We start from the raw sequence: 19,053 nt of genomic DNA, 5'->3' as shown, positions 1-19,053 counted from the left end.
GGGCAGCTGTGCCCCTGCAGCCCATGGAGGACCATTGGGGTGCAGAGACCCACCTGCAGCCCATGGGGGAGCCCGTGCTGGAGCAGATGGATATCTGAAGGAGGCTGTGACCTCATGGGAGGCCCAAGATGGAGTGGGGTCCTGCTGGAGACCTGCAGCCCGTGGAGAGGGAAGCCCACGCTGGAGCAGGTTTTTCCCAGGTAGGACTTGTGGCCCCTATGGGGGACCCATGCTCGTACAGCTCATTCCTGAAGGACTGCACGCCATGGAGGAGTGACCCACGGGACAGCAGTTTAGGAAGAACTGCTGCCCAAGCAATGGACTCACGCCGGAGAGGTCCATCAAGGACTGTCTCCTGTGGGAGGGACCCCATGGGAGCAGGGGAAGGACTCCTCTCTCTGAGCCGCGGCAGAAACAACAACTGACTGTAACCCCCATTCCCCATCCCCCTGCACTGCTGGGGGGAGAACATGGAAGGAAGGAGGGGCAGAGGGAAGGTGTTTTTAAGATCATTTTACTTCTCAGTCTGACCCTGTTAGTAATAAATTCAATTAATATCCCCAGTTTGAGTCTGTTTTGCGCGTGATGGTGATCAGTAAGTGGGCTCTCCCACATCTTAACTCTTAACTGTTTTTTCTCTCCTCTGTCCAGTTGCAGAGAGAAGTGAGAGAGCAGCTGTAGTGAGTACCTGCTGTCCAGCCAGGGTCAACCCACTACAATAAGTAGCAATTCACATAAAACAATGTGAAAACTCTGAATTAAGTATTTTACTCTGCAAATATTTCCAGCATTTCCCCTATGCCAGAACATTTCACTGATGATGGCTTTTATGAGTTTTTGAAGGTAAATTACAAGAGGATCAGAAAGAAACTGTTGAGATGGGAAGCTCCTTTGAACACCTGCCCAAGGAGATAAGAATGTGGAGATCCTAAACACAGGCATACGTGAGACACAGCAAGAGCATTAAATACACTCTTGTTTTTTGCTTTACTACTTCCTACACATTGTTTAGCAGACAGAAATTTCCTTTCCAGTCACTAAGCTCCATATGAAGACCCAGCAAGGTCCTCCTCCATGCAGAAAGTGTGAAGGGATCAGAAAGAAGACCCTGAAGCTGCCCTGGTTTGAGCAGACCAGGGGCCAGAGACCTTCAGCCAGGCTGTCCACAGGACAGGAACTTTAGTGACAGGTCTGAGGATTTCTGCAAAAACAGGCATGGGTAACAAAATCATTATAGAAATACAGATACAATAGCAACAAAGGTTTGGAGTGGTTTTGTGTTTGATGCAAGAAAGAAGAGATTGTTGGGAGAAGCCAGCTTGGGTAGTCCCAACACTGCACCCACCCCCTGTGATACACCTACCTTTGTGCAGCAGCACCAACTAAGCCCACTCTGACGGGTGGCTGGGACTTGCATCGTGCAGATCAAACAACAGAAGCTTCAACAGGGTGGGAGGCGCACAGCAGCTTCGAGATCCAGTAGACACAATTAGGCAGCTGATTTTACACTCTTTCTTTCCTTTCCCTTTCCCTAAGCAGCTCTTTAAAGGCAGCTCGCCTAGAGCAGCTGGAGCTTGCTGTGAAAGACCAGTTGCACCCACCCACCCACCCACTCACTACAAATCTGACAATTACCATTCAATTAGACTATTTTAAATATTCCCAGTATTTCAGGTTTATTTCCTACTTTCAAGAAACACCGGTGTTTGTGATAAAGTTGCTTGTAATGAAAAGGGATGCTTTAATTTAACCTGAAAGCCTCTCCCTTGTGCAATACACAGCTTAAACACCAATCTGCTTATAAACAGGTGGTATACAGTAATACATTATACACATACAGGTTGCCATTAAAAGATAAGCATTTACCAACAGTTGTCACACACTACTATGTGGAGGCCTACTTAAATTCTGTAGCTGCAGACATAGTGCCACTTTGTAATATTTTTATACATCAGCATGGAAACCTGTGCGACTTGCTGGGTGACTTTCACCCTGCAACTGCTAATAATAAGGAAGGAAGATACTCAGTAAAAGAGATCAGAACTTTGTCAGAGGTGGAGTTGGTTTGGCAGTTGGGGATTTTTTGTTTATCTTTACCCAAAATATAATTTTCAGTGCCAAGAGATGCCCATGTCAGAGGTTCTTCAGAAACTGTTAATGCTGGCTTTCTCAGTGCCCTCCTTTTTGTATCCACAACTCCTAAAGATCCCCACCTTTGTAGCAGTTACCTTGCTAGATCCCTGCACTAGGCTCTGGCAGCCTAAGGAGTTCTGTCCCTCACAGCATTATTTATTCCTATTTGCATTTGTTACCTACTTTTTATTCAGTTACTCAACTGTTAGAGGTGTATATCCATTAAATGCCATGTCTGCTTGCTTTTCAAATCTGTTTCAAGGGCAGTCACCAAATGAAAAATCCCTTCTGAAAATGCTGGCTGAAGGTATTATTAGAAAGCTAAACTGATTCGCTTTATTCAAAACACACTGTTCTGAGTTGAGGAAAAACATTACAGGCAACTTCAAGCAGTTCAGCTTGCCATTCTGATGCAAAACAAGTTCATTGTACCCACTGGATTTCACTGATTCCTCCATCTTCAGGTACATATGCTCGGCAAAACTATTCTTTAAAATCAATTTTTTCTGTTACTGTATTTGTCTTTCAATTCCAGGTAAATAAATAAATTCTGTCCGGAGCAGAGATTTCTTAAGAGAAGGAAAAGCAGCCTCCATGTATGCTGAACAAAATGCAGTTTTGAGACTTTCTGGTTGTCTATATTCAGCTGTGATATAGATTTTTTTTCCAACTGAGATATCCCTGGAACCCTAACTGCCGCTAAAGCGCAGGGCTGTAAGTGTGTGTCACATGGCAGGAGCTTTCATAAAATGTTTTAGGTATTTGTGGCTTTTTATCAAAAAGAACAGCTTCTCCTTCTGGCTTTGCCACGGTGACACCGGTGGCAGGGAACGCCTTCTGTACAGAGACCACCTGTCTGCTGAAGCTCTGTTTGCTGGTCTCCAAACATGCATTTAAAATGTTAATTGAACTTCAAGCAATAACCTCAACGAAAGGCTATAATTTAACAAACTCTGAAATAACAAATGTCTTCAGGGTACGCTTTCTGCAGTGCCGTTTTCTCCGTAGGTAGTTTCCAATTTAGATGTACACCAAAAATGATACACTAGTTATTCTGAAAGGTGGCTTCAAGCATGAATTAGTCACTTCCCTCTTTTCTTTTTGCCAGCATACATAAATATACAGCCGTTACTCCGGCCTTCTGCAGAGCAAAATCCTTGAAAAAACACAAAATGCTTTGAAACAACACAAAATACCTCAGAGAAGTAACTGGAGAAAACGTGGTTATCTTGCCTGTGTCCTGCTACTGAGGCCTAGGGTGTAGATTTACACATAGTTGTGATTTAAATGTAACTGTCTCCTGTTGCAGTAGCATCTATTGGTCTGAATAAAAGCTTTCCTTGTATTTCCACCACTCAATCTTTACTAACCAGTGGCTTTTTACACCTGAGGGAAAGGACTCCATCATCCCTCCTGCTCTGATCCAAGACTCCCCATGTCACCAGTGTGGCTTCCTGATGTTAGCAGGGCTGGTCCTATGCAGGACTCTGTTTTGGGTGGTCCAGCTGGAAACACTGGTGTGCACATGTGTATCATTTTAGACAGTTTAGGCACAGTGTACCTGAGAACTGGTGGAAGGTTGGGACTTTTGGGAGAGATTGCAAGGATCTGAGGAATGCCTATGCTTCATAGCTATCACATAATTACTTCAGAGTTAAATACCCAATGGTTTGACCTGAGTATAAATTTCCAGATAAGTCACTCTGTGTAAATAAAATGATTCTTTTCTAATATTGCAACTACTGGTACAAAAAATGAGTTATGTGCTCTGTGAAGAATTACAAGGTCACTACTGAACATTAAATCAAGGGGCTGGCCACCTGTCAGACCTTGTTCTGTAGCTGCAATAAATGGCTGTACACAAAGTCACCTACACTCCTTGCCAGCAACTCCAAACACAGACTGTTAACACCCCAGGGAGAATATAAAGCTTATCACTCTTATCACTTGTACAGAATTCTATGCAAATATCAACTCATGCTTTTTGTGAAACGCAGTATGAGAATATACAATGTGTGCTGAAAAGGATGTACATATATCCATGTAGCTGATTTACTTCTATACTGGTTTAAAAAATGTAAGCAGCTTCTGTCCTTAAACTAATGTGACATAAAGAGATATTTCTACTAAACTAAGTTTCTACCAAATTATTCCCATTTCTGCAATATTTCAAAGAAGTATCTTTCTAGAAACTCTATTACCCCTTTTGCTAGCATGTGGAAAACTTGCAGCAGAACACAGCTCAGCAAATGCTCAGTTATCAGGGCTGATGGGGCAGCAGCTTAACCTGAATAAAGCAACTCACAAACACAGTGTAACAGAGAAAATGAAGAAAGGGAAAAAAAACCAGAAAAAAGAATACAGAGCCAGCACAGGCTCACATCAACCACATACATACCAGACAGGGATAAGTATGTCAAACTGAGCTGTAATGCTTCCAAACACACCTGCACCCAGGGAAGATCAATGACAGTCTGGATTGCCTGCACCAGGAGAACAGAGAGCTGACTTCATAAGAAGCTGTGCAGCTGGCAAGTCCATTTTCTGTTCCTTTAATTAAAATACAGAGCACTGGCTAAACGGTAAACATTTAATTAGATTTGTCTCTATGTTTCAATATTAATAAAACGCATGAAAAATGCATTAAGAGCCAACTAATTGGAGGCTCTCCAAAAGTAGCTGTAAATGAGCAATTATAATACAATTGGGGTGTGGTTCCTCAGGGATCCCCAGGACTGATGCTTCTTAATATTCCAGCCAAAGGTTTAGAAATTATTAAAAAATCCCAGGCAATAAAATGTACAGATGACAGAAAGAGTGAAATCCCAGCAAATTACAGTAAAGAGCAGCCAGTATCAGAGAGTGAGCCAAGCTGGTGGGTAAGCTGGAGTGACTCACATTGAATGGCTTTAATACAGACAAACATAGGATTGCATATTTCAAAACAGAACACACAGGTCACATTTTGTGGGGGGGAAAGGGAGTTTCTAAATCACACAGATTTCAGAACTGCCTGAACACCAGGCAGTCTTGCTGTTGTGTGAAGCTGAAACACAAAGGCTACAATTTTTATTTCTATGGGATATTGGTTAAATCTGTAATAAAATGCTATACTCACTCAGGTTTCTGCCTTCTAAAAGAAAACAGAAAAATACACGTAGTTTACATTGACAAGCAACTAAAATTATTCTGGGGCTGGAAAGAAATTCCTCACCGAGAGATATGAGAGCCCCTACCTGCTTAGCTTATGGAAGAAGATCAGAAGGTGAGTTGATTACATGGTACATGCCATTTCTGCAGGGAGAAAATGCTGGCTATGAGAGCTCTTTGAGTCAGCTGGAGGAAGCGTAAGATGGAACAACATCTGCAATTTAAAACTGTGTTCCAATTAGAGATAAAGGTAACAGAGAATTAGAGATAAAGCTGGTATTATTCCTTTTAATACTAGGAAGTAACCAGCTTCTTGAGGGACAGCTGCACTTCTGCAAATCTTCGGAGCAGTGCCAGGATAGTGTGCAGAGGACCAAAGCCTTGTGCTCACCCATCCCACAGCTGCAGGAGCTCCAGCCTCACTGGGGCTGGAACTGCTGCTGAAACTCAAAGCTGGGTTAGAAGATAAGCTGCGGTTGGGGAAGTTACTGAGCTCAATGACAGGCAAGATGATGGTACTTCAGGGCCTCCACATACAGGAAATCAGTGCTAATGATGTTTCAAGGCTTCTTTTACCCTTGAAAAATCTATGAATCAATAGGTAAAATGGAGTGAAGTTTTAAAGCAGTGTTTCCCTGGAATACATCGTGGGATTTATTGAATCACAGGCACATCACTGAAGATCAAGATTTTTCTCCCTGTGTACCATGTAACACTGCAGCAGTACTTCTGCACAGATCAGAACTTGGATGTTTTTACATTACCAGGTGCAATTAGATACAAAGCAATGACTGAGGAGTACTACATTATGAAGAGCAAGTAACTGAAGCTGTTCTGTCCAAAAAAGTATATTGCCAAAAAATTCCAGCTTTTTTCCTCAGCTGACAGGGGCTCAGTTGAAAAGCCAGATCAATCAAGGGAATTTTTTCCACAGATCTCACTTCAGAGTCTGAGCAGAAACTTCAGTTCAGGAGAATACTTTAAAATGGGTTTAATTTTCATAGAATTTAGTTTGCACAACTCCAAGCATATGCCAACACGCAGTCTTGCATTTTTCTTGAATAATTCCTTGAAAAGCAGCTTTTTTATTTTTTTTTAAACTTGGAAATGGAAAGTAATTTTTTAATCTTTATTATCCAAACAGTTACCAGCTCCATCATGAACATGTATCCATATAGATTCAGTATTTTTAAATGCATTATTGACTGATTTAAACATTTGCTATTGGCTATGCAAGTGACCTCAACACAACAACTCAAACCTTACAAGTTTTTCTGTGAAACAGAGCCTTCAAGCAAAGTTCCTCTGAAAATTCTGATTTTGTCTTTGTCAAATCCTGCAAAAGAGCTCACCTGGCACAAGTTGGGGCTTGGCCAGTTCCTGCTAACAACAAAACCATGGAGAACATTGAAGACACCAATCAAAGCAGCCAGGTTTTCACTGGACTCTCCCAACAGCTGGTCAGAGAGCAGTTGCCTACTAATCTAGAGGCATTTTAGATGAGAAGTCTAATCCTGATTTCCTGCTTTATTTCTTGCACCATCACTGGGAGTTGCACCTTGTGTTTCTAGCTTTGGTTCTTCAGTTAAGGGACTAAATCCAACAAGTGGATGTGCTAACAGGGGAATATGCTCTTGCAAAGCATGGCTTTAGCATGCTTAGCTAATGCTTGAATTCATGGCTGATTTTTGGAAGGAGAGAAAACAATTTTGAACACTGCAGAAACAATTTCAGTGACATAAACCTAAAGGGAGAATTTTATTTCTTAGAGAGTTAAGCGCTTTTGATACTCCCACTGCAAGGCGCCCAGCTGAAAAACCCCAGGCTGACAGTGCCGAATTCAGGTGGATGGAAGAGAAGGCTGCTTTCAAATTACAATTAATTCCAAAAGCTCCAGTTACAAGACACCAGTATGGGAAGGCTCTGCAAACAGTAAATACGAGTTGTATTTCAGCATGTGAGTCGAAATGCCAGGCACAGAGGATCTGTCCTCAGAAAGCTGGAACATGTGTGGTCCCTGGTACCAGGTTTGTTTATTCCACTGCAGCTGCACTGCCGGCAGCCACCAGCTCTGTGCATCCTAACAGCAACACCATGTCATTCAAAGGCCTCTAACATGAGCTTTCCTGCTTTCATGTGATCAGAACTTGAAGCAATGGGTAGAATGCGTTTTAGGCTAAAGAAACAGAAAAAAAGGAGAAGCAGCTCTTAGAATTCACATCTGCAGTATTTCTGTCAGCGTTTAAGATGCCACGGCCTTTTCAACTGGCTTCTTAACACTGATGTGACAATGAAAGCCTGCAAAGAAGGGAATCAGAAGAGCTTTATTCCTAGAATTCACCGGCCATCTTCTCTCCTGTCTAGCATTGATGTAAATGAAGAAGGTTGCCAGAGTTGGCAGATCCAAGCTATGAAACAGGCACAGAGGCAGGGGACTGATTTCACTTCAAAGCATCTTCGTTTCACTCCGCCCTTTTGTCTTCCTCCTCTGTTGATTGCCTTGGAGCAGCAGGGAGGGTTGCAAGTGAAATTATCCCTGAAGTTGGACTATTACCAGCTTTTCTGGCTGGCTGGGGAAGTGAGCAGCACCAGCAGCTTGCCCTGTCGGCTCCCTCACAAGGATCGTGGCTGTGCCCGGAGTGACACACGCTGTGAAGCACAGGTGCCCACAGTGTGACACTGCACCTGTATCAACCTGCTGGAGCCACTCTGGCATTGCCCAAAACCCGGCAAGTGGTGGGCTCTCCTCTAAAGTTGGGCCTTTGCTCTTTTGGATACACAGACACTTTAGAGGAGATTTTATGTCTGCTACTGATGCCAGTGATACCAAAACAATAAACTGCATTTTAGGCTGTAGGACCTGCTGGAACAATGAAGTACCTGATTCTGACATTCATGGCAGTTTGCAGCCTTTGTCCAAGAAATACTCTCTGCCAGGGACCACTACTGAGGTGGTCTCAATGAAACAGCCCTAACAATTCCCAGAGCATAAGCTACTCCTCAGGTCCTGCCAGTCATGGCTAAACATGGCACATGATGTGCCATGCCTTACATGATCACACACTACCACACAAGACTCACAAGGCACAAGGCTTACCATGATCACACACTTCCACAGACTTTCCTAAATTACTACTAGGATGGGCTTTGCTGAGCTTCACATAGCAGGTTTGGTTGGTTCACATTCCCAGATTGATGTAGCCTCTCCTGTAAAGGCTTATAGATAAGAAGTAAAACCCACAAATTCTTTTCAAAATATTCTGACATGGAAAGTCCCACAGGGCTTTCCTTGACATCTCTTGGACTTAGGATATTCTCAGTAATGCCAAGCAAGGTGTACTTACACAGTTCCAGTGGACTTATGTGGCAGTAAACCTGCAGTATATGATAAACTGTTGTTTAAACATGTTTCAAAATGGCTTTTTGTAGTCTCTTTGCTAACTCATGCTTCTTCTTCCCAAGACCCCCCACGGCAGGTGTTATCTCTGTCTCAGGAATGTCCTGAGAAGATATCAAGAAGTCTTCTCATTGGACTTTTTTAACCCCTTCCTGCGATTGGTGTTCCTGTAAGCCCCTTGAGACTTGTAATTGGTTACTCTGTGAATCCTCCTAAACCTATATATGTAACCAACCCAACAATAAACTCGCTCTTGCCTCCTCTCCACGTCCTGTGTGCTGCCTCTGTGGCTGCCATGGGACCACGTGGTGGGGGGGAGGGGGGAGCACCTCTCCCCTCCAGGCTCAGGACCTGAAGAAACCCCTGGTGCTGGAGTTTCCCCCTCCCTATCCACCCTCAACCGTCAGAAATGGCCCCTCAGATGGAAATGAAACCAGAAATGGTACCCCAGGGAGGAGATCCAGAGACTTAACCAAGATTTGCACTGGATAGGAGACACCTGAGATTCAAACAGTAAATACATACACATACTGGATCACAGTATGAGTAACAGTCTATGCAGAAAGGAACCAAAGACTGTTACACAGTGGACATCATTTGCAGCATTGATTTTAATATGAAAAAGCGAAAACTAGCAAGGCTGGGCACAGCAAGCACCCACACTGCCTAGCAGATTATGAAAAGTGACATATGAGCCAAAATTGAGACATATATACCTCATTTAATTATATTCTATACTGATTTCCATTCTAAGGTTACAATTCAATGCTCATTTCTCCAAGTTGTATATGTGTGCCTAAAACAGACGTGCACCCCCCCCCACAGACAGGTATTCAATTATAGGCTATTTTAGATAGGGGGTTCTTTGTTTCCCAAAGCCTTAACACTCTTGTTAAACCATTTTAGCCATTGGTTGGTCTTCTGTATACTGGGGTTTAGATTTTCACTTACATAAGCTATGAAGACAGAAATGGTTTGGATTAGCTAATTTAATCAAATTTCACAGGACTCATGAATAATATTGAGATGGAATCCAGTTTCTTGGAGGAGACTTATGTTTACTAAATTAAATATAGTCCAACTGTGCACCACTTCATCCCAAGTAAGGAAAAATATGGGTGGCTATCTTACTAAAGCTGCCTTGGGATGCAGCTTTCAATCATCACTGACATAATGCTGTTTATCACGTTGATCAAGCACAAATGGCAAAGTACAAATTGCTCCTTCCCTGTGTCTGAAAACAACTCAAAAAATGTTTGAAGAAAACTGAACTTGGGTACATACATCCTTTCATCTTGCTGTGGGAGCTAATATTTGCCTTCTTTGCTTTCAGGGTGTGATTCCAAAAGTACTCAGTTCTGGTTCCTCTGGAGTCACCAGTAAAACTTTCGTTAGCTCAAGAAGGTAGCATTGATGTTGGTTGCTTTTTTTAAAAGAGCTTATTACCTTGGTGTCGCAGAAGCATTTGTCTTGAAGAACTGGGAAAGGTTAAAAGAAAACCCAATAACAGAACAAACAAGTAAGAACTGAGTCTTTTCCTTGAAGTAATGACTCATAAAAGGATACAGGCATCCCCTCACCTTCAAAGGTTTTATCAATTCTGCCTAGAACTGATCATCACCAGTGATGAGGGTTTTTTAACATGCAAATAAGATAGCTGGATGCATTTATAAATGTGTCAAGTTTCCAGCCAGAAGGCAGACAAGATGAGCCTCAGATCCCAAGCTGGAACATCAAGGAGCAGTGCAGTTTGGCAGGCTCCTGGAGGAAGCCTTATCTCAAGTAGCTGTGCTCTGGTTTTGAGGGTAACAGGTAAGATATACAAAAGCAAGTCAGCCTTACATAAAATCTGTTACAACACAAATCACCTGGCTAAAAACACATTGCTGCTTTGAAATTATGGGGACTCGTCTAATGGTCTTTGCCCAGTCTCTCAACCTTTTTTATTTTTCAAGAGTTCCCAACATACAATCAAGCTTTTCCTTGGCTGTAGTGAAAGCTAAAGAGGCAACCAATCATTTAAACATCCTTGAGGGACACCTTCTCATATGGTAAACAATCCAGAATGCTCCTATATTGGAAATGCTCAGAACAATATGTCTGCTGTGGTGTCACTTCTGACATCTGATATAAACTTCTTCCTAGCCTACATCTGAATTTCAATGTTGATATATCCTGAGGGTACTGCTTAATAGCACAGTATTCATTCTGAATGCACTTTACTACATTACAGAACATTTTACTTAAATGCTCTGTATCACTGTCACCACCGTTCACTGGAATTCAGCATTGCTGCAAGAATCATAAGAATCATCAAAATACTACTGAAGGTGAATAACTCTAGGGAAGGGAAATAGATAAACGGATCAAACAAATTAATCAAAGTACACAGATATTTCATGTTTGGAATCGAAAGCACTAAAATAAAGAGAATGTAATAAAACCAGAGACTTATTGGCTATATTGTGAAGAGCACCACAGCCTTTCCAAATTCTCTCTCTTTCTTCAGGGATATACACACAAGACAACAGGATAACTATTTCTTTGAGGTTCATTTCTCATCTAAAGTCAAAATATTGATGAGCTTGTACCAGCAAGCTGCTTACTCCAGCAGCTAGTTATCATGCCATAGACAGACCATTGCAATTCAAGGACCAGCCTGAGCAGCAGGAACAAATGCAAAGCAAACAATAACATCTGTGCTTCCACAGCAGCACAGTGGCTTTAGCAATACAGAGAAAAAAGAATATGCAGAAGAGAGGAAGTAGATGAGAGAAAGTTCAGAAGATCTATGATGTTCACAAATACTCTCTACAGACACAGTGTTTTTAAGATGAGACTAAGTGGTCCTCCAAGCCGTGTACAAACACAGAAGAATGCAGGGAATAATGAAGGGAAAATTTATAAACACAATTCTCTGTAACAGAGGATCAGGGAAAACTTGTGGCCATACTGTTTCATGCTGAGTAGATCACAATGTCAAGAATAAAAGGAGTACTTACATCCTGAGCTGCCATTCGTTGGGACCAAGGTGAAGTTGGAGGCCCAGGGGTTACGCACAATATCCTGCCAATGAATGGTGTCTGCGAAGCAAAGGAATTTGTTCTGGCCAACATACACCCCTCCATTCAGTATTTCTGCATAAAAGAACAAGAGAAGACACTTGTAAGACTTTAGACAGACAGCTGATCGAATCTATTGCTGCTCTGTGTGCTGGAGAGAGAGGACGTGAAATTTAAATGCAAAAAATTCTAACTGTAATCTCACTTAATACTCTAAAAACTAGAGGGCAAGTAGCTTAGAGTATTTGTAAAGAGGAACCCTTTACTGACATGCAAAAGAAACCTGATGAAGATAAGTCATACAGTTGCTAACAGGTATGGCTTACCTGTTGTTCCAGTGTGATCATGTATGGAACAGTTCTGTTATTTGTGGGTAAAATAACCTTTAACACTTAAATCGCTTTAAAAAAAATGAGTAATCAACCACACTATACTGTATTTAATAAATATACAGAAATGCTTACAACTTATAATAATGTCCTCCACTGAGTACAAGAGAACGGTCCAGTCATCACAATGTCTGGAAAAGCATATTTAATGATAAGCCTGTGCTGCTTGATCCAAAATACCCAAATACACAGTAGCAATGATCCACACCTCAATACTATGACCCAAAACTGCCATTGAGGTGCCTTGCTGGAAGCTTTATGTTGAAGGGAGATGGCTTCTGAGCAGATAGAAACTTTGAAGGGTTTTTTGCATTGAGGGGTTTTGTGTGTTTTGTTGCTTGTTTTTTTTTTTTTTTTAAATTTGTGTTTATATGAATTTGTTTTAAAAAATGCTTTGTTACCCTGTCTCTAAAGACTTGTTAAATCTCAACATGAAAATGATCTTACAGTTGTTGGTTGTAGTATCAGGGTTTCCTCTGAAGCAATATCTTGGCTTTTTACCCTCTAAACTCTTGTTCAAATTCATAATTTCTCTACTTAACCCGGCTCTCCTATTTACAAAGCAGAGGACAATCCACGTGACTCTCATTAAAACTAACAGGAGCTATGCAGCTAAAACCTTTGGCACCGCTTAGAGTCACAGAGTCAAGCCTCAGCAAAGAAATGTTGAAGGTTAGTTACTAATGACACCTTAGAATGACATTAAGTGGTGCTATACAGCCAGGAGTGTCACACTGCTCACAGAGACATTAAGAATAATTCTTGACTAGGGTAGCAATGATTAAGGTCATCTGATAGCCCTCATTTCCCAGGAAAACCTTTAAAAGCTGTAGTGGGAATGTTAATGTTAACAAACAACAAGGAAGGAATACTGCATTTAATTTTTTTTTTTTTTTAAATTTCGGAGTTTACAGGCCACAGCATGTAGAGGAGGCAGCCTGAACAAAGAATGTATTAAATAAAGGGTCATCTGTAAATACATCTTTCCGCCATATTAAACAGTATTAGTATTTCTTAGAAACCTCTGGTTTAAAAGCTTGGCTTTTCATTGAAAAGGGTCTTAAAATGAAAACAACAATAATAATCTTATACAGAAAGGAATCTGGATTAGAGATATAGCAATGATCTGTCTGTATGATATTCTTATGATCCCTGAAAAAAAACATACAGCATCTGTTAGCAATTCTGCTCTGGGGAAAAGGTGGGACTTAGAGAACACTTGAAAACATGACTAGTGATGATTTCTCTGTGTTATTCCAGCTATACCGGATTAGCTAATCTATTATGGCCTAGATTTTGATGAAAAATAACATCTAACAAGCCGTGAAGATCTGTAAAATCTGTCTTTGTAGCTTCTTAAATACTTGCACATGATTCCACACAGTTCCTCTATCAATTGGTACATCTAAGCTGGCATCATTTCTGGGTTTCAGAGCATTCGCTCATGACAGTAACTATCAAAGTTTTCTTTCTGCTAGTAACTTTGATGCATTCTTTTACAGCAGGCAGGACCTCAATCTGAAAGTAATTCTAATAGTTTCAATTTGTGGAGAAAGACTTTTCAGCACAAAAGTAAACCAGAAAGTGTTCCCCCTGTACTTTAAGGGAAGCTGACAGCTTTCACTGTGATTTACTAGAAGTCAACACAGAAAATGCTCTGCCTTGCCAAATCACTGAATAATAAGTGTTGTTCTTGCTGCTCTTTCCCAAAAATGTGATGCAGTACCTCCATTTGCCTTGCACTGTACCATTTTTCACAGGGGACGGGATTAAAGTTTACAGGTCTATTCATGTGCTGAGGCACTAATAAACCTGAGTAACAATATCAAAGGTGGGCTCTTGTGGATATTAAGTAATCCTGAGTTCAAAGTTTAGTAGGATTTTTAAAGTACTTGTGCTTGACTCGTCCTGCTCTCTGGGATCCAGACTCATTTCCATTCTACCCTCCCGTTCCAGCCTGCTATCCTAATTTTCTTTATGCTGACTCCTCGGTATGTGTAAATCAGCACAGATGCATTGGCTTCAGTGACTTAAACTCAAATGCATTTTGCACTTCTCTGCCCTCTTTTAGCAAGAACAATGCCTGGGAAGACCTAATAAACCCTGTTACATGTTAAGCAAATGAAGCACAAATGTAATCAATATACAACAGAGTTACTGTATAATGAACTCATCATCATAAAGTCATCATCTCATTTTAATTTACAGCCCTGAAAGTGAGAGATAAAGTTAAACAATGAACAAGAGGAGAAAGGAAGAATCTCTGCCTGCACAGGAGAGCTAGCAAAGGAAGCCAGGCAGAAAGAGGTTTCTTCTCCTGTGTGCAACACCTGAGGTATCTCTTTAGTGAACTTTTTCCGAGGTTGGAGCAGGAGAGAGAACAAAAAGTCCTGAAGTGAATTTTGTGAAGAAAGAAGCCTCTTCCTGCCTAAGAAGCACTAAAAAGGACTGCTCACAGTGAAATACATTTTAAATACCTTCTAGGGAGAGTATTTTTGTCCTCTAAAACAATTTTTTGTGACATTGGAAAATCACTAGTTCCAAAACAACCCTCCTGCCTGGGACAGCAAGCAGAACACTGGGCTCTACCAACTGCTGCCTGAAACACCGTCAGTCCTGCACTGGCAGCAAGTGTCACCTTTGGGTTTCTTCATTGCTCAGGGACACAGAGTTACAAAAGGGCATTTTCAAGCACAAGACCCACCAGTTTTCAGTGGGAAAAAAGTTCCTAAAGGTGTCAGACAACTTTGCATGCCTTCCTATAAGGTACCAATGGCCACACTTTAGAGTACCATTATCTCCCATTTCGGCTCCAGGGCTGAACCGGTGCCCTGAGCAAAGAAGCAGCACCAAGGTCTTCTCCATTTGAATCTGAAGGGAATGCAAAATCTTATGATCGTCCTTATTAGAGCTGCTATACTGGCTTAAAAGCAGTATAATTCTCTAAACAAAGTTATACGAAAATAAATCAGCAAATGCACTTCCCACTGACTCCTGTCATTTTGCTTATTGCTGTCAAATGATTGTGGGGAACTTACCTCTACATATTTTTAAAATTCTCTTAAAGGGTTATTGATTCAGAAAGCTAAATCAGAAGCATATTATTTGTTACAGCTGCTATTTTCTTACTTTCACTAGCCTTATGAACCATTCCCACAGAACTTGGGTAACCTACCATACAATAAAAGAGGAGAAATGGAAACGTACAGTCTCTTGCTACCCAAAAACACAATATCTCCCACTGTCCACAAAGTGCCAGGGAACACAAATAGGTATGTCACACAATTTATACTCAGTCTGTCAAGTTCGAAAAGGGGCTTGGGATCAGTTTGATTGTAGTCAGTGAAAACACTTTATCAGCTACCAAAGCTTAAGATCACTGTAAATAAGGCAAAGGGACACTGGCTCTGCAAGGGTGGTGTCTGCTTAGATGCAAGATGGAAACCACTTTCCTTCTTCCATCTGTTAAAAGGGCATTTTCTTCAGCTGACTTTTTCTTGTGTACAGTGTAATCCCTCACGGTCTGTTATCTAACTTCTAATGTGGATTAAATTGGCAAAACATGTTCACATTCTGCAATGTACCCTGAAGTAAAAGTTATTCGTTTGTGTTCATATGCAATGGGGGCTGTAAACATCTATTTAGCTGTAGAATCTGTTTCTAAAATCGGTATAAAACTGGTTATAAAAGGGCTATTGCTATTTAAGGTTGCAAATTAAAAGCTCTTCTCTGGTGCTATGAAGCCAGCTGGCATGATGAACTGGAAGAAGGCACAGTGAGAGGGAAAAGAACTAGCTCTGAAGTGGGCAGAGGGGGGAGGAAGTTAATTAGGAAAAACTGTTGGGCATGTCCACTGTAACCACTCCAAAACCAAACCAGAAGATATCTTACACCTTCCAAGCTGATTGACTGCTAAGGAAACGGCTGTCCTTTATACTACACCACATACAGGTATACCCTGTACACACGTATTTTATAACACATGCTGATGATACCTTAATAATACCAAGGTCAGCCTCATTAGAGCTGAAGCACCTTTGCAGGATGACAGTGCTGCATCTTCACTATCAGCACCCAGGTGATGGGCATCTGTTGTCTGACACTGTAGCACTCCCAAAATACTCTCGTATTTCACCCAAGATGCTGAATGCATTATCCAAAAACAGCTTTGGTCTGGAAATTTCATGCCAAACAAAGTCTTTTGATCTCTCTGAATAGTTGACTGCTGATGACCCACTGGGAAAGCACTTCAGGTCCATCATTAATAAGCTCTGTCTTAAAGGGTAATGAGAACTGGGTGCTTTAGGAGACAATAGCTCATCCATCATCAATCAAGATCTCAAGTTTTTATACAGATGATTTAAGAAGAGTTGGACTGTGTAAAATTGAAATGTCACATTTGTATTGGGAGATGGGGGGAGTTGGGTAATGAAAATGAGAGTTTTAACCTTCTCCATTTCAGCTCAACGACCACACTCAAAAGCTCATGGATGTGGAATCCGTGTCCCAGCTAGAAGCCCCAGACAGCCTTCGATCTCAATTACACAATTTCAAGTAAAGATTATTTGGGTCATTAGCTAGAAGTCAGTTTAAAGGCTCAATGGTAACAGCAAGATATTCTTTATTTCTATCAAAAGCAATCAGTGTTATGTGCAGCCTGTGGGTCTGTGCTTCTAACTGCTCAATAACTAATGGCACTGGATTGTAGAACCTGAGCATAAATCTTCCAATCCTAGCTCCCTATTTTGCTGCTTAAATAAAAACAGTGTCATTTGATTACCTTTCACTGAATTCAATGGGGTACTCTTTTCACCACAAATATGTGTGAAGATGGGCTCACAGGCTCCTTGCAAGTCATTTAGCTCCTTCATTAAAGGACAACAGACTCCAGGCCACTCTTTTTTTAGTCATCTCTCAAAAGGGAATATCTGTTTCATGAACAGGTTCAGCCACATTAAACCAACTCAAAGAAGGCATGTACCTGTTCAGATTATTCCTCTGTCTGTGCACGCCTTGAATTCCTCCTTCTCACAACCTTATTAAAATAAGACACCAAATCATTTAGCTGGTTACTTTATAAAAGCAAACAACAGTGCAAATTATCCCAGTCCTTTGTGGTGAACACTGCAGAGCAATGGGCCCCATTTCACCCTGCACCCTGAGCAGTTACTGAGGCAATTGGGCACAAAATGCAGCTACGAAGTCCCAAAGAGTTTAGTGCATGGAGAAAGTGATCCAAAATACTGTGGAAGAGCGCAGAAACAGCTGAATCAAACAAGTAACACAAAACTCCTTCACCCATCTAAAAGGAAAGAAAACAGTTGGGTATAAGTTCAATTTAAGATGTGCTTCTTTTCACCAGAAATAGTCCTATTCTGAAGCACAATTGTTTTATTTTCTTAACACGCTTGGCTTGTGCTAAAGGAAATGGTCTCTCTCCCTAATCCCGCTAGATTCACTTGTTTTAGTGGTTTCTCCATTTAACCCACCTTGTAATGACCACAGCAGATTCTGCCTACTTGGATCTTTATCCCTCAAAGTGTGTTGGCCCATGTTTGCATTTAAATCATCCTCTTCCCCTCCACTCTGGAGGAGGCTTCCTGCTCTGCAACAGTTACTCTGCTTTGATGAGGGAAGATAAAAAGGTGCACTGATTCCAACCAACTGTACTTTTGTTAACCACACATCTGCCTTCAGTATTACATATCTTGATATTAAATAACAACAGGGTTGACACAATGCTGTATGACCAGCCTCAGCTCCACCATTTCCTTTGCAGATGGTTAACTGCAGGAGCAGTGGTACCTGTTTACAGTTACCCATCTCATTTGTTTCCTTCTTTTCCCATCACAAGCTTTTCAAAGCTGTTTGACCCTGTTGACTTTGCACGTGAGGAGCTTTCCTGCAACATATTAGCTCTGTTACAGGGATATTAATTTTCAGGAGGAGATGCTAATTGCCTCACTTTGTCCAGTCAAATTCTGAACCTGGTGTTAGAAGCCAAGTGCCTGAGTTACTGTTTACTTAATAGAATTTATGGAGTGACAGGTAGATTAACAGATTTAAACCCTAACATTGTAGCAATCCAAGGGGCTTCCTGTGAGTTTCTCCAAATCAAGAAGAGAGGCAGAAGAGGTCGTGGCTGTCCTTGTGGGTGCTAAGGTGGACATCGATCAGCAGTGCACCCACGCAGTGCTGAAGGGTGATTACACAGTGGGTGCAGAGCCAGCAGGTGAGGAGGTGACTGCTGGGTACTCATGAAGATGCATCTGAAGCACTGGGTCCATTTTGGGCACCCTAGCACCACACAGTTGTTGCCAAATTACAAGAGAGTCCAGAGAAGGACCACCATGGTAGAGGCTGGAGGACTTGTCACATGAGAGGTGAGAGGACCTGGGCTTGTCTAGCCTGAAGAAGCGCTGACCAAGGAGGGGGGACCCCTAATCACAGCCTGCCTCTACCTAAAGGAACACTATAGGGGAACACAGACTTCTTGGAAGTGCACAGACTAAGGACAAGAAGCAACAGGCACAAGCTGCAACACTGATCAGAAAAATATTCTTCACAACAAGAGTGTGGTTAAGCACAGAAGCAGACTGACCAGAAAACTGGTGCTATCTCCACTGCTAGAGATTTTAATAAACAATGAACAACCTGATCCTTGTGTGAAGTTAGTCCTGCTCTGAGAGAAGACTGTACCAGATGACCTCCAGGTATCCCTTCCAACCCAAATTATTTTGTCCTCCTACAATTATTAATCACCTGCTACCACAGTACTTACAACAACACTCCATAAGCAATTCATTCTCTAAATTTTTATGGAAGCATACCTAATTTTAAAATTTTATCTACTGATAAATGGTAATATAAAACACATATCTGGAAGATAACATATTTAAAAGCACATCACATGCATGTATAA

General features: G+C 41.5%; 1 protein-coding gene across 4 annotated transcripts in view; it reads right to left on the bottom strand.

Moving 5' to 3' along the window:
* Positions 1 to 19,053, bottom strand: part of ERBB4 (erb-b2 receptor tyrosine kinase 4) — a 605,247-nt gene that overhangs the window by 191,765 nt on the left and 394,429 nt on the right. For all 4 annotated transcript variants that reach the window (XM_039381400.1, XM_039381402.1, XM_027735643.2 and 1 more), the window contains exon 4: positions 11,683 to 11,817. In XM_039381400.1, coding sequence (XP_039237334.1) covers positions 11,683 to 11,817 — 135 coding nt within the window. The remainder of the gene's footprint in view (positions 1 to 11,682; positions 11,818 to 19,053) is intronic.

This window comes from Pipra filicauda, unplaced genomic scaffold (genome assembly GCF_003945595.2).
Source record: "Pipra filicauda isolate LSUMZ 115617 unplaced genomic scaffold, ASM394559v2 scaffold21_size4447388_pilon, whole genome shotgun sequence".
In the NCBI taxonomy this organism is placed as follows: Eukaryota; Metazoa; Chordata; class Aves; order Passeriformes; family Pipridae; genus Pipra; species Pipra filicauda.
This window is presented reverse-complemented; position numbering and strand designations above follow the sequence as displayed.